General features: G+C 39.3%; 1 protein-coding gene across 1 annotated transcript; it reads left to right on the plus strand.

The window, feature by feature from the left end:
• The first annotated feature begins 5,369 nt into the window (after positions 1–5,369).
• Positions 5,370–6,268, plus strand: LOC113568727 (monocyte chemotactic protein 1B-like). The gene is made up of 3 exons (XM_035532161.2): positions 5,370–5,526; positions 5,738–5,852; positions 6,019–6,268. Exons 1-3 carry the CDS (start codon positions 5,463–5,465, stop codon positions 6,155–6,157), a joined length of 318 nt encoding a protein of 105 aa, XP_035388054.1. The 5' UTR covers positions 5,370–5,462; the 3' UTR covers positions 6,158–6,268.
• The last annotated feature ends 10,294 nt before the right edge of the window (positions 6,269–16,562 follow it).

The following is a 16,562-nucleotide window of genomic DNA, read 5'->3' on the forward strand; positions in this document are numbered from 1 at the left end:
CCTGGGATTAATAAAGTGATTGATCGATCTAGCTTAATCAATGTGATGTTTAACGGGTTCAGGAGGATGTGGGGATGAGGCACGCTAAACAGAACATATGTTTTAATATCAAAGTAACAAGCACGACTCAACACACACACAAACACACTACGTGGGTCAAACACTGACAACTTTGACAATACGACACGAGACTTGTAAACACTCTCATGACAATTACACACAACAAGGATCAGGTGCACAACACAAGAGGGCGTGGCAATACGGACATGCAAACACACACAGACACACACAGAGACACGCACACACAGACACACACACACACAGAGACACACACACAGAGACACACACACACACACAGACACATACAGACACACACATACAGACACACAGACACATGCATACACACACACAACAGATACACACACAGACACACACACACACACAACAGATACGCACACACACAGAGACACACACACACAGACACACACACATACAGACACACAGACACACACACACACACACACAACAGATACACACACACACACACACACACACACACACACACACATACAGACACACAGACACATGCACACACACACACACACACACAACAGATACACACTCAGACAGACACACACAGACACATACGCACACATACACACACACACACACACACACACAGACACACACACACACAGAGACACAGACACATACAGACACACACAACAGATACACACACACACAGACACACACACACACACATACAGACACAAAGACACATGCACACACACGCACACACACAGACACACACACACACACATACAGACACACACAACAGATACACACACACACACACACACACACACACACAGACACACACACACAGACACACACACACATAAAGACACACAAACTTACGCACACACACACAACAGATACACACACACAGACACACACACGGACACATGCACACACACACACACACACAACAGATACACACACACAGACACACACACATTTGAGGGGGGAGGGGCCATACCGTGACAATCAAGCCAAAATAAAATGAGACACAAACAGCTCCCCAGACTCCCTACCCAACCCAGAGCAGGAGAAATGCCAGGAAAGATTACATAAATGCCACCAAGCCATAAAATACCTGAGTATGATTTTCAGTCAGCGATTTCTGATGAAAAATATATTTTTCAAAAGAAATAGACAATAACTTTAGAAAAGAACACTTTAGAAAAGAAAAGAACACTTTAGAAAAGAAAAGGCAATAGATATATGCATATAAATTTTCCAAGATGATACTACAGCAGAATAATTAGTGGTGACGTGGGTGTATGCAATGAAAACTAAAACCGTGTTCGTGGATGATCTGGCCAAAGTGAAACAAGTATATATAATTATCCATGTATATGAAAATAAGGGCACCAAGAAGAAACTCATGGAGCACTTGTTGAGTTAAACGTCCTGTGTGAATTTTCTTTGTCAAACAATGCCTAGTGTTTGTGTGATGTACTGTGGACAAAATGAATACAACAGCATCCTACATCACTGTGAGCAGCTCATGTTAGAGCTATATATTCTGGGTTAAATCTACAGTCATATTTAATATCTGTGCTTAAGTATTTTTACAGGCTCTTTCCTTCATTATAGGATTTATATTTTTGGATTTTGTTTTGATTCATTTTCAGACTAATTCTGCATTTTGTGTGGAGGTTGGGACACAGTAGCAGTTTTGGTCTTTTACAGCTGAGTTGAGATAAAAGACTCAACGCAGGTGTCCAATTTTTCATCAACATAACAGAACAACTGTAAGAACTCCCAGGACTTCTACTTTTGATGTGAGAGTATATTTACTTCAAAATTATCAGCCAGAAAGATGCTAAAAGATTTTTTCTCATGCACTGTCTATCTTTGGTGGGTTTTTATGCATTTTATTTTTATGCTTTGAAACTAAAACACTAAGCAAAAAACTTCATTTAAAAACCTCTAATATGTCCATAAATATACTGGGCAGAAAGATTTATAGATGCTTGTTCAGATGATGTCTTGCTTTATCGTGTGTTATTGAGGATTAATAACATACGCCTGAAATAACTCAGAACAAAGACAATTTTAAATGAAAATATTTTTATTACAATAAAGAAATGGTCCAAATTACATTTATATATATATATATATATATATATATATATATATATATATATATATATATATATATATATATATATATAAAATAAACTGAGAAGAAGTTAACAATCATCATTCTGAGTACAAACACAACGCAGTGCTGAAGTTTAACAAGATTAACAATCAAGTGTACATTTGTCCTCAAATTATCATGTCAGTGTTTGAAGTTAAATCATTACCACTCACATAATGGCTTTATTGGCACAGTCACTGTCTGTATGTGTGTAGGACACCACCTTCTTCAGAGGGATCTTCCCATAAGTCACACTGGGACAGCAGTCAGGGGTATGTCCATGTGGAGCTGTAGGAGTCACAAACAAGCAGCTCACATCATGATCCCAGCACACAGTAAACAAATGACTGACCCATTTTTCCTGCTTTGGTAGTGTAATTTCCTCCCTCTCTTTGTGTGAATGTGGGTTCAGTAATCAGTCCCACAGTCCTGCTTTGGTGATGATGCTCTCTCCTACACTAACAGTAATGCAGCTGAGTAAATTCAGGAGACTCACCACTAGAGACCAGCTGGAGAGAACAGAGCAGCAGCACAAACAGCAGAGCAGACAGGTTCCTCATTCTAGCAGAATGGCTGATTTCACACACAGACAGTCACAGCTGTAGAAAGTGCAGTGTCCTCTGCTGTGGAATAGAGATCAGTGTGTGTAGAATCAGTGTTCTGATCCCTGTTATATAGGGAGAGAGAGGGCTGTTCTCCAAATGAGCATCCACTGTAACTGAGTTGCTAAGTATCACCGTACATTAACATTTATGGCAATTAGCTGATGGTTTTATCCAAAGTGACTTACAATTATGAGTACAACTTGAGGGTTAAGGGCCTTGCTCAGGGTCCCCACAGTGGCGGGGCTTGAACCAGCAACCTTCCGATTACAAGTCAAGTGATCCAGAAAGACTTCTTCTGTTTTCGTGCTCTTTTATTTACTTTTCCCCAAATCCTTCTTCTTGTCTGTGAGACGAAAGGAAAAAAGTTAGTTTTCCCCTATTTTTAGTTATTTGTGCTAGTTTTATGATGTGTTGAAATATTTATATTGCTAAAGATATTGTCTTCATTTTTTTAAACATGGGTCACAGCTGGGTCACAGTGTCCCTGAACGTCAGATAGTTGCTCTTCCTCTTTTCTCATTCTTATAATTACTCTCTTTTTTTCTAATGCATTCTGTGCCCATTGACCCATTGATGACTGCACAGTTTCTGTAAACATGCACTTTACCCAATTTCACCAGTTCCTCTGCCAAGTCATCTTTTTGGATACCAGGTAAACACCGAGAAATCTAAAATATCCATTTGGAGAAACAAAGATACTTATGATGATAATGATGATCATCGTAGTGGGGGGATATGGACATATATGTTTGTGCATTATATGAAAATTATTATTATTATTATTATTATTAGTTGCCTTTATATAGCGCCTTTCTCAAACTCAAGGATGCTTTACAACTAATCACTTTTTTTTTAGAAAAACTAGAAGAGTTCAAAATATGATATTATGACTTTGCTCCCCAATAGAAAAACTATTTTTTTAGTTTCATTGTTTTTTGCCTCTTTTTTTGCCTCTAGGTGTAGCTCTAAGCAAGAAAGCTTCATAAATGCAAGAACTTTGGGCTGTGTTATATCAGGTTTAGGGAATGTAGCAGCTCTTATAGCACACACACACACACACACAAACACACACACACAAATTTTCATACACACACAGCATTCCAGATAGAGGGCGATTTACATGGTTAGATTTAGTCCAACCTGCTATTATCCTAGATCAGATTTATATGAATAATTAATTCACTATTGATTTAAACATCTACTGTTTTTGTGTTTATCACTGGTGAAAGCCAACAGTGTGGGGTTGAGAGGAATCAACCAAATAATCACATTATATTTGAATGTCTACTACTGTGGCAGTGAAAGAGGGCTGTAGGAAAGATTTTAAAACCCTTGCAGCATTTATTCTTCTTGAACTTTCCATGCATGAGAAATGTCCTCTTAAGTGGATATTTCCCCATTCAGAACTCTATAAAAAACGTGTTGTTCTGCTTTGATTTCTGCTAAATTCCACTGACGTCTGTAGGAAGTGAGCTTACGTTTGCTTTCATTCAGATTTTGTCAGTGCACATGTCCCAGCATCATGCTCACATTGCATGACGGCAATGGAGATTGGCTGGAGTGTGGTGCACTCCAACACAAGTCCTTCAGACTCACTACAGTAGGATCAGGTCCCTTCTTGGGTACTAGCTGTAGCTCTTCGGTAGGTGTGATATAGTCACATGTTTTTGACCCTGGTTCGACTGACTCCTGCAGTATTGGGTCCACTGCTGGACAGAGCCAGTGACAGCCTGTGTTTCACCTGCTGGGAACAAACTGCTAGTTTGCAAACTACCTTAGACCACTTGAACACTAGAGACTAAAGTCTAATTTACTGAAAACATGTTGTAAAGGTTTTCCTTTCTATTTGTCCTGTAGTTAAACAGCCATCTGAGGAGAGTTTCCTTCATAGTAAATCATGTGCTCTTGTACTATGTTAGTAGCAGGTTTGGCAACATCTAGAACAGGGCCCTTTATCGGGAGTGTAGGCCAGCTACACAGACACAACAACCAAAGTAAAATGTTCTGTATTTTATGTGAAGCATTAATACAGTATTGTAGCGTGGTGCGATTGTAAGGATAGGAAACACAAACAACTAGGAATTACACACGGAGGCTAAAACAAACAACTAGATTTACAATGACCAGCAAACACACAGGAAAAAACGCAGGGTTTACTTACGTAGGGTAATAAGGACTTAACTAGAGACAGGTGATAACTAATGAAAACAGCAACAACCAAAACAGGGACTGGAACAGGAACGCAGAAAATGAAACAACAACTTGAGACAGGGACGGTAGGAAGGGCTAGTATCTACAGCAATAAACAGAGTTCTAACCAAAGTCCTAATCAAATATTACTAAATCCCTGAAACTGGGGGGAAACTGAGACTTTGGTCTTTCAGGTTTTTTTCTTCACTTTAAGAAATAATATGGAGGATGTGAGAAAGTTTTTAAAAAGTGGAAGAAATCAGAAGACTTTCTGAACTAAGTGGATACTTAGAAACTCAGTTACAGTGGATGCTAATTTGGAGAACAGCCCTCTCTCTCCCTATATAACAGGGATCAGAACAATGATTCTACACACACTGATCTCTATTCCACAGCAGAGGACACTGCACTTTCTACAGCTGTGACTGTCTGTGTGTGAAATCAGCCATTCTGCTAGAATGAGGAACCTGTCTGCTCTGCTGTTTGTGCTGCTGCTCTGTTCTCTCCAGCTGGTCTCTAGTGGTGAGTCTCCTGAATTTACTCAGCTGCATTACTGTCAGCATAGAAGAGAGCAGCATCACCAGAGCAGGACTGTGGGACAGATTACTGAACCCACATTCACACACAGAGAGGGAGGAAATTACCAAACTACCAAACCAGGACAAATGGGTCAGTTATTTGTTTACTGTGTGTTGGGATCATGATGTGAACTGCTTGTTTCTAACTCCTACAGGTCCACTTGCGCGTAACCCCTACTGTTGTCCCAGTGTGACTGATAAGAAGATCCCTCTGAAGAAGGTGGTGTCCTACACACTTACAGACAGTGATTGTGCCGTTAAAGGCATTATGTGAGTAGTAATGATTTAACTTCTAATATTGACAGATTGATAATATGTGGGCAGATTGATTGTGGACACTTGATTGTTAATCTTGTTAAACTTCAGCACTATGTTGTTTTTCTACTTTGTCAGAATGATGTTTTCTAATTTTCTTTTAATTTATCGTCTCCTGCAGATTTAAAACTGTAGCTGAAAAAAAGTTTTGTGTGAATCCAGATGCTGTGTGGGTCAGCAGCCATGTTGCTGCTGTGGACACTCGCCGCAATACCACAGCAAAAACTACAACTACAACTCTCAAAATGTTCTCTATGTGAAGTTATTAAGCCAATACCACACTGAAACAAACTTTGTGTTTTTGTGCATTTTTTTAACCATTCTATTATTGCTATATAATTAATTTTTTTAATAAAATTATTTAAATTCAATATGTTATGTGTTTTTTATACTCTTAGGTTCTTTAATATTTTTAATCTTGTAAAGTAATATGTTAATAAGAAACATTCACTTACATTTACAGAATTTGGTATACAAATTCTGTCCAGAGCGACTCTATCAAAACATATCTTCATATGAACATAGACAGGATAGTGTCAAGAGTGCTTCCAGGTCAAACTCCTGGCAACAATGGGGAATAAGACAGAAAAGTCTTTTGTTTGTTTCTTTTTCTTTTTTCACCTGATGAAGCATCTGCACAGTATGGCCAATCTAAACACTACACCAAATCAATTTTTGCTCCGGGAAGTATAATTCAGCACAAGAAATTGTAGAGTATTTCAGTTGTGCCCTGAAATCCGCTTTTGTTTTATTGAACTGTGACATCAATGTGCTCCTTCTACACATGTTGTGTGTGCTGCAGAATTCTGGTATCTTTACTTCTTTGTAGTAGAGGTTTTGACTTCTTTGTAGTAGAGGACCCATTCAGGAGTGCTGGATCTTTATTACCCCACTGTAAGCACACACACTCCAGGCTATACATACAGAAACATTCACAAGGTGCAGTGGGACGAGAGGACAGAATTCTAGAGGACGAAATGATGCATTTTTTAAAGTGAAGGTCATTTGAATTCTATTCAGGGATTTACTTCCAATATGTAGCTGGAACTAATATAAGTGTGACGTTTGCCCGAGTGCCGCAGGGCGTGGAACAGGACGCACAGACTCCCTCAACTTTGCGAAACATTTCATGACATAAAACGTAAAGACAATGGTAGCACTCACATAACTTTGACAATGAACATAGACACACAACGCTAACAATAAAGACTGCAACATTAACACAGGCTAGACACACATGGATACTAAGATTATACTCAGACACTAATAAACAATGACCAACAGTGAGGCACGCACTAACGGGGTTTAAAATAGACTGACAAGCATTAAATGATAAACCCCGTACAGGTGCATGCCATGACGGGGGTGTGGCTACAAACAAGCATGAACCCCACCTGCATGCGGCAGGCCATACCATGTGACTTGTGGGAGGGGGAGAGTCCTGTGACAATAAGTTATTTTAACATATAACTGTCAGGCTTAGGAGACAGAGTAACTTGCAGTTTAGATGTATGTAATGTAATAACAAAGGGGAGTCCAAACACAGCATTGTTAAACAGGCAAGGGCTGGTCACAGTGCAAACAATAATCCAGGCAAACAAATCAATGTGAGAGTAGACAATAAGATCCGAAGAAACAGGCAGAAGTAGAAAACTAACCAGATAAACTGAATTATAGGACTTATAGGAAACATTTGGCTGGCAAACAAGACAATATGGAAGGGATCGAAAAGATGAAGGAACAAACAAGACACAAGTGCAGCTAATATTCAGGGGCTTTGGATAGAACAGGGGGATTCTGGGTAATGTAGTCCACCAGATGTGGATTGGCGCTGAAGGAGTGACAGTAATGTATAAGTAATTTTATATGTTTATCAAAATATTATAAATTTTATTGTGTATATATATAATCTTCCTGCTTTAGGTTAAAGACATTTCATCATATCGAACATTTATGTAGACATTTCTGGATTATTTCTTTATTCTGTATTCCTAAACAAATGAAAAGATTGTTTACACACTTTTCAGAACCACATGTTTATGATGGTTTGAGTAAAATAATTCGTCAGGACTGGAGACTGGGGACAAAGACAGGTGCAGGGCCAGAAACAAGGACAGGTGTAGGGGGAGGAGCCAGGAAAGGTGTAGGGGGAGGAGCCACGACAGGTGTAGGGGGAGGAGCCATGACAGGAACCATGACTGGAGCAGGAGGACGAAAACAGCAACAAAAGCGTGTAAAGGTCCCAAGTTTCACAGCTTAGTCCAGGAGCCGACAGGGCAATGGGCCGTTGAAGGTGACAGGTGTGACAGGTGGGTCAGGGTGTCCGCAGGATGGTGGGTCATCAAAGTGGACCGGGAGAGCCGCAAAAGCCGCAGGTGGGTCCAGGAACTCTTGTGGCTGCAGGTGGTGGAGGGTGGCCATGTTTCTGTGACAGCACTGGAGACAGGAGACAGTGGAACAGCAGCTGGCAGGGACTCTTCTGGGCTCCCTCTGAGGCCAGTAGTCTCCCCCATGCAGGGACTAGAGGAGGTCTGGCTAACCACAGTAGAGCCCCATCCAGGAGCATACAGTGCCCACAAAATCCACATCAGAAATCAAAAGGAGAACTATTGCAGGTTAAAAATGCACGTTACATTTTGGAGATCCCAGCGCAATGTTCTCATTTGACTTTTCTCCACAGCAACAAAAAAAACGCTATGTGGTCTGGCATTAAACTCCGCACCATCCAATTAAGACGCGTCTCTGATCTTTTTTATCTTCCTACATCTCACAGAAAGTCAGGTAGGCCTATTTTAAGGGGAATTTCATGGAGTGAATATAGCAGGGACCTAATTATAAAGTTTAAGTGATGATCCATGACAGCTTAATTCTAGCTCTATACGTTACTTCTGACAAAACAGGCAAAATATGCCTTTTTGTAAGCTGTATTATTTATATCTGAAAATATAGACAACAGCTAAATATGTCTGAAAATGATAAACAATATGAATAAAAATAAATATTATCATATATAATTTTGGGTAATATTTAGTTCCGATTTTTTTTCGGAAAAGGATAATGGAACATTTCCAGGCAGCTGAAGGGAATCAAATCAAGTGGAATCACATTTTCTATCCAATTACATTTTCCTACAGTCAATTTATGTTATCATACTTTTTAATCGACGGTAATTAAATGAGCAAGACATAAGTGCTGTTTCCAATTTAAAATCGTATTGTTAATTTACTTTTAATTATTACACATAAATGCCACTCCTCTATATAACAGAGACATTAACAGTGGAACTCACATGTAACATCTACGAGCAACCCGACTCTACACTTAACACGTAACAAAGCTAACCAACATGCAACGGAAGATGATACAAACGTGTATGACAACTACACGGGGATCACACAGAGTAACGTTTAACATTAATCCCTGTCCAGGTGTACGCAATCCCCGGAGGGGCGTGGTTACAAATGACACACGCTAGTCCCGCTGCACGCGGTGGGCCGTACCACATGACTCATGGAAGCGGTTCCGTGACAGGATGGATCAATTTTATAATTTGAAGAGTAAAGTCAAACATAGGGCCTCTATATACTTTTAAACAAACGTATCCTTTCAGTTCTATTTATTGGCAAGTCTTCTCATTAGGACAAACGTTTCGCTCAGAGGTGAAGTTCTCCGCTCAAGAGGACAGTGTTATAGAGGTAGGCAGGGATAATGCAGCCAGGCTGTGGGCAGAGAAGTGACTGTGAATGCAGGTAGCGGGGCAGGGGCAGAAGGTCAGACAGAGGGTCAGGTAGAAGGTCAGGCAGAGGGTCAGGCACAGGATCAAGCAGAAGGTCAGGCACAGGGTCAGGTAGAAAGTCAGGCAGAGGGTCAGGCACAGGGTCATGCAGAAGGTCAGGCAGAGGGTCAGGCGATCTGCAAAAATTATTACACAAGTCCAAAATATTTGTGTTTCATATTTCATCATTCTTGTCAGTCATTTTCCAGCTTTTTTGGTTCTTCTGAATACACAGCACAGTAGAATTGTGGGATTTTTATTGCTATAATAAATGATGTTCTTTTAACCATAAAGACTTTAATCTCTGAGTAACACATACTTTTTGTTATACATACATACACTAATGCATGTGAATAGCTTGAGCCATGAGTTTAGCACATATGGCTTTGACATTACTCTATAACTCATCATGATGCATATTCCTGCAAGCGGTGGGTGAATGGAAGCGAGAGGCGGGTCAGCAGAGAGGTAATCTTTATTCTCCATTGGTAATCCATGATGGGAACACGGGATCTCAAATACAAGGTGTACAGGAGCTAGTCTTCCTCTAGACAATCAATTATGCGTGGTCCGACTTGACGCAATAGGACCGCTAATGTGCAGCTCCATCTCCTCGTATCTGGGGGTTAAAATAGAGCAGGGAGTGAATGTGAAATAGGTGAAAGCAATTAGAAATCAGGGGACTGTGAACGGGGCAGGTGCGATGAGTAGTCCCTAGCAGGGGTGGGTGTGTCTCCCCTGCTAACTGGCTGACCAACCATGACAGTATCCAATTAAAGAGGAAGCCCTTGCTGGTGATTATAGAAGTGGAGAGGTTCCAGGGAAGTGTTCCTTTAAGCCTCAATACCATTTTTTTCACTGCAAAAACCTTTGAACTCAACATGCTTACTTTCAGCAAAGCATAAAAATTGATCAAGGGATGCATGTTCTTCTATATATAGATGACTAGCTTTGTCACAATTATCCTCCAATAAGAGATCTTTCATAAAGACCAGTGGTAATGCTACAGATGTGTGCAACTGGATTCCATGGCTTAACCTGATGAGCAGATAATGTTGACGTTTGAACTGAACAAAGTCTTCAATTCATGCAGGATAAAGTAAGTCATTTAAACACTGCAGTTTATCCAAAACTGACACACTTACAGAGGTGTGGACTGTGGCATTAGATATGACAGAGAGATTTATATCGACTCCTCTGTTGCCTAAGGTGTGACCTGTGGGGAAATCAAAGCAAAATCTATGTGCCACTGTGCATAAGGACTACATTAAGAGACACAGCATGTTTTTTCCACTTGTTCTCTGATATTTTAAGAAGTGTGTTACACAGCTGCTGCTTGACTTTTACAGTAATAGCAAAATAGCAAAATAGCAGTGAAACTCCTGAAGTTGTAATTACCATGTACTGTCCAAGCTAGATCAGGCTGGTCTGGATTTGAACAATATCTCTGCTTACACAACAGACTATGCTAGTGTGAACTATGGAAAACACAACAATGTATTTCAAAAACAGAAACTGTCTCAAAAGGACGTGGTTGAAGTGAACTGTTTGTATATAGAATTATGCTGCAGGAAAAATACATTTTGGCAATGAAAATGTGCTGAAGGTATTTGTCTTTTTGTGTTTGTTAATGTGTTATTGTGCAGTAATTTCCAATTGATATAAAGATTCTAAAAGATCATCTTTTAAGAAGACTAACAATCAAGTGTACATTTGCCCTCTTATTATCATCATGTCAGTATTAGAAGTTAAATCATTACTGCTCACTCAATGGCTTTAGTGGCACAGTGACTGTCTGTATGTGTGTAGGACAGCACCTTCTTCAGAGGGATGTTCATATTCGTCACACTGGGCCAACAGTTGGTGCTACACACATGTGGAGCTGTAGGAGTCAGAAACAAACAGTTCACATCATCACCTCAATCCAGAGAGTCTTCTGCTGAGTCCTTCCTCTTTTATTTACATCAACTCTCACATCCTCTTTTTCCTCAGTGGATGGTGAGCTTTTGAACTTGAGTTCACTGAATGAAAATGTTTGTTTCCTTCATTCTTTTTTTAAAGCTTTCAAATTGACATGTCAATGAAAACTAAGGATAATTTTCACATGAATGAGGAGTTACAAGTACTAACAGTAGATAAAAAGAGCCAAATCAAACAAATGAGACAAAAACATTAGACTGTCATTTATTTTTAACATTGAAATGGCTGTAGGTCATTCAAGGGCTAGAAGAGGTGAAATTTTATTCTACGTTTGATGACATGAGACTCCGATGTACAGACATTCATTCAAATTTCATTTCACCATCTGGGTGGTTTGGCCCGCCACCTGCAGTGGGAGGATCCTGTTCGTAGCCACACCTGCACACACCTGTATTGTGTTAGTCTTTGGGTATTTAATCTCTTGTCATTGTGCGCAGTGTTGTCATTTATTGTTGACGTAATGTGTTAATGTAGCGTGATAATGTGAATGTTAAATGTTGTTCTTGCTGTTGTTAAATGTATCCTGTTCATCATGTTTCTTCAGTGTTAACTGTGTTGCGTTCATTGTTTATAATACATGTGAGTGCCGTTGTCTTTGTGTTTCAATTAAATGTTCGTCCATGTCGAGGAAGTCTGTGCGTCCTGCTCCACGCCCTGCGGCACTCGGGCCACCGCGTTACAAAGATTCCTCATGGTGTCTATCAAACTGCAGAGGACCAGACAATTACACCTCAGCACACACACGCACACACACACACACACACACACACACTCACAGTGAACAGAAAGAATAGACTTCTTTTTCTCCGTTTACTTGTATTAACAATTCCTTACATAGTTTCTCTGTTAGGGTGGTTTAGAGGAGCTTGTCACATCTGAACCCTCCTCTGGGTTCTTATTATAAATCCATTGTTGAAAGTAGTGTCTGACCAATATGTTGAAAAGAGGGTCTGACCAACGTGATTTTGAAACACAGTAAATCTGTACACACTTGCACTGCAGATTTATGAACTATTTCATTGGCAGACATCAAACACTGCAGGTATTGTTGTCATTTCAAGGCTTAATTTAGGTCTTCAAAATCGTTCTGATTCCTCAAAGTAGGTTTATTTGTTTATAACTCACTTGTGTAAATAATAACATTTGATATCTACAAACAAGTAAAATCAGTTGTGGTTTTGAAAAAACAAATAAGTTTTCTGATGTTCAGCTGACGAGAACAATGAGCAGCTCATGAAGTTTTGTGCTTCTGTAAGATTGAACAACTGCACTGTTAAAGTCCCACAGGACACAACAAACTGTAAGTGATCAAGACTGGGTCCACAGTCTATTAATTCTATTGTATGATCATATTGTGGTGGACAAATTCTTGGATTTGCCAGTACTATAATTTCTAAGCCACACACACAGACAAAAAGAATGAAGACACAAACCAGAGAATTAGTTGAAGAGAAGAGCTGGTACTTTTCTTTATTGCAGGTTTAGGTCTGAGGCTTCCCCAAGAGAATGACTGAAGAAATCACAAAGAGCCCAAACTTTTAAATAGTTTTCTGTGTGTGATAATCGCCCCTCCTTTTTTACATAACAGTTGTTGAAAACGCCTACATTATATTCAAATCATACATTTTTAAAATATTACGCAAATTAAAATACAATATCACACAGGTTGAAGTGTGACACTATTATTTCCAGTGTGTAACGGCCCGAGTTCTGCAGGGTGAGGAGTGGGACACACAAGCGTGACATAGACAGACATATAATACATATTTATTATACACACATGAAGGACCAACATATCGGCACTCACACAATACCAGGTAGGTGAACACGGACAACAGGTTACAAACATAACATACGATACTACCGTGACATGAACACGTAGTCCAACATGAACATGAACAAAGACCGACAACTCTGCACTCTCCTGCAATGGTTTAAATACATGCAGACATTAGACACAGAAGCTGGTGCCGGTGTGCTAACATGGGTGTGGTCACAAACAAACTCCCACATCACACAGCGGGCCATACCACGTGACCAGTGGGACTGGGAGCGGTCCGCGACACAGTGAAGAACCTCCTCAACTCCAGGCTTTTACCACTTAGGTTTTATGTTATCAATATTTCTAATTCAGTGCTTAAACCTTTCTGCCTACAAACATTCTTTTTATTAATTTAATATGATGTTCCATGCGTACATGATGGATCAACTTTGATTTACATCTGTAGCCAAAAGTGAGTGTTGTGTCAGTTGTATTTAGTTAGTGGTTGTGTGAAGTACCCGCTTTATGTGGTGGTGAAATAATGTTCATCTCTAAAATCATAGATGGCCACTGAGACGCACACAGTGGGTCTGGAAGTCCCTGTGTAAAAGTAGAATCTAAATGTCACATCTCATGTTCATGTTCCTCCTCCTACCCACATCAGTACAAGTACTTTCATTACTGTCCACGAAAATAGCAACTGGGTAAGAATATCATTATTACAGTAAAGGCATGCTTGGTCAAGATCTCCCTCACACACACAGGAACTGAGACCGCATCAAGTGGAACACTGTTATACTTCCTTATTCCATGCAGTTCACATCTCTAACACATTCAGCTTCTCAGACCTGTTCACACATCTGATTGTAGCTGGGGGTCCACAGCCATATCACAGTCTGCTCGTAGACTGGGTTCAGCCTCCAAACAGTGTATTCACTGAATATGACTGGAATTTCAGTCTTTGACATTTGATCATAATCTGACATTCAGTGTTTAAAGGCAAGGCAAGTTTATTTGAATAGGCTTTTTCATACACAGCAGTTCAAAGTGCTTCACACAGACAGAAAAATAACAAAGCTTATTAAGATATAAAGTACATAAACTTGAATTAAAAATAAAGTGTTGAGAAAAGAAAGAAAGAATTAAGAAAGAAAAGATAAAATTACACAATAGCATTTAAAAGTTAAATGTGCAATACTACAGAATTTGAGGGAACAGTGTTTAATCTGAGCCAAACGACTGGAGAATTAAGCATGTTTTTTTTATATTTAAAACCACAGGATCAATTTATAAACAGCACAATAGCTAAAGTCAATTCTGTTGTATACTGTTAGTTGGTGTAAGGACTTGAGAATTGGGGTGATGTGTTCTCTTTTTTTGGGGTGAATTGGGATGATGTGTTCTTTTCTCTTGGGGTGAGTTGGGGTGAATCGGGGTGATGTGTTCTCTTTTCTTGCTCTTTGTAACGTGTCTGCCGGCCCGAGTGCCGATGGGCGTGGAGCAGGACGCACAGACTCCCTCGATGAAGTGACACATTTATTAACAAAAGACACGAACAACAACGATGGCACTCATACACAACATTAATGAAAGACGTGACTCATACTTAACGAAACACAGACAATACTAACATTAAACGATGAGTACATATGCATGTACAGCAGCAGACTAACAAAGACCAAAACAGTACACACACTAGCAGAGATTTAAATAGACAAAAAACACAAGACATTAAACCCAGTGCAGGTGCGTGCAATTACAGAGGGCGTGGTTACAAATAAGGTGAACCCCGTTGCATGTGGCAGGCCGTACCACGTGACTCGGGGGGGGGGCCATACCGTGACACTCTTATTTGAATCAACTGTAGCTGTTTGATTCTCTTTTCTGGGAGTACTATGAGGAAGCCATTACAGTAATTAACCTGCTAGAGATAAAAGCATAGATGAGGTTCTCAAGGTCTGATTTAGTCAAGAAATCTCTGATCTTGTTGATGTTCTTAAGGTTATTAATCTTGATTTGGCTGTTAAAACTGAGATCAGATTCCATTAGTGCACCAAGGTTATAAGCTAGCACTTATACATTATAGGGTATAATGCCAAAATGGCAGCTAGTCTGTGGCTCTTATTGCTGTTCCCAAATTTAATGATCTCTGTTTTATTTTTATCCACCTGCAGAATTTTATGGCCAATCCAGTTAATTATGTGCTTAAGGCACATACAAACAGAGTGGAGGGGACCATAGTTGTCTGGGGAGAGGGATAAATCATAATTCGTGCCAGAGTCATCCCTTTACATATTAATTGCACCATTTTAGGACTGTTTCTGAGAGTCCAACCCCCTTCACAATTCTATAAGATACATCCAATTTATAAAGAAGGTTATGGTCTATGGTTTATCAAACGCTGCACTGAAATAGAGCAGTAGTAAAAGTGATACCTTCCTAAAGTCTGTATTTAAACAAATGTGATTAATTACTTTAATTAGCGCAGTCTCAGTCTATGGATAGTTCAAAATCTGATATTTGATTTTGAATGATATTTGTCTAGACAGCTCTTTGAAGATAGAAAACCTTATAATTTCTTAACAAAGCTGCTACCAGATTTTTCTTTTATAATTGAGGCTTCACAGATGCAGTTTTGAGTGAGTTAGGAAAAACACCCTAAAAGTATAGCAGATTCATTTTAAGTTTCTGTTTGATGCAGTGTGAGGTCCGAGATGATTCAGAGATATTTGTCAGCATCTGGCAGCAAACTACTGCATTCAAATATTTGATTTAGGATTAGAATTAGGATTAGGGTTAAAATTAAGGTTTCCCAATATACCAGGAAAGGCTATGATTCGTTCAAGTACCATAGGAATTCATCTTTATCTTGAACCTCTTTTAAATGACCTTTTCCTTTTTTCTATATATTTTCTGTAGTTTTTGTATATGCAGCTCAATAAAACAAATTGTAAAAAGTAATGCATTTTTGAAAAACTGACTTTATTATAAAAAAAAAGACTTTTACCAATATTTTACCAATATTTAAGATAAATAGTCCCTCATGGTAGACGGTTATATGTACTTATATACAGTGTGTATGTGATATAAAATCTTAGACATTTCATAGCCTTTAGCTGGTCATCTTCAATGTTTGGAGGATGTTGTA

Source organism: Electrophorus electricus, chromosome 16, assembly GCF_041902795.1.
Source record: "Electrophorus electricus isolate QZ-2024a chromosome 16, ASM4190279v1, whole genome shotgun sequence".
NCBI classification, from domain to species: Eukaryota; Metazoa; Chordata; class Actinopteri; order Gymnotiformes; family Gymnotidae; genus Electrophorus; species Electrophorus electricus.

Bases quoted from the DNA above. Each gene is read 5' to 3' on its own strand.
- LOC113568727 (XM_035532161.2), top strand. From the start codon at position 5,463: ATGAGGAACCTGTCTGCTCTGCTGTTTGTGCTGCTGCTCTGTTCTCTC. The intron at 5,527-5,737 runs GTGAGTCTCCTG...TAACTCCTACAG, and splicing joins TCTCCAGCTGGTCTCTAGTG to GTCCACTTGCGCGTAACCCC. The intron at 5,853-6,018 runs GTGAGTAGTAAT...CGTCTCCTGCAG, and splicing joins TGTGCCGTTAAAGGCATTAT to ATTTAAAACTGTAGCTGAAA.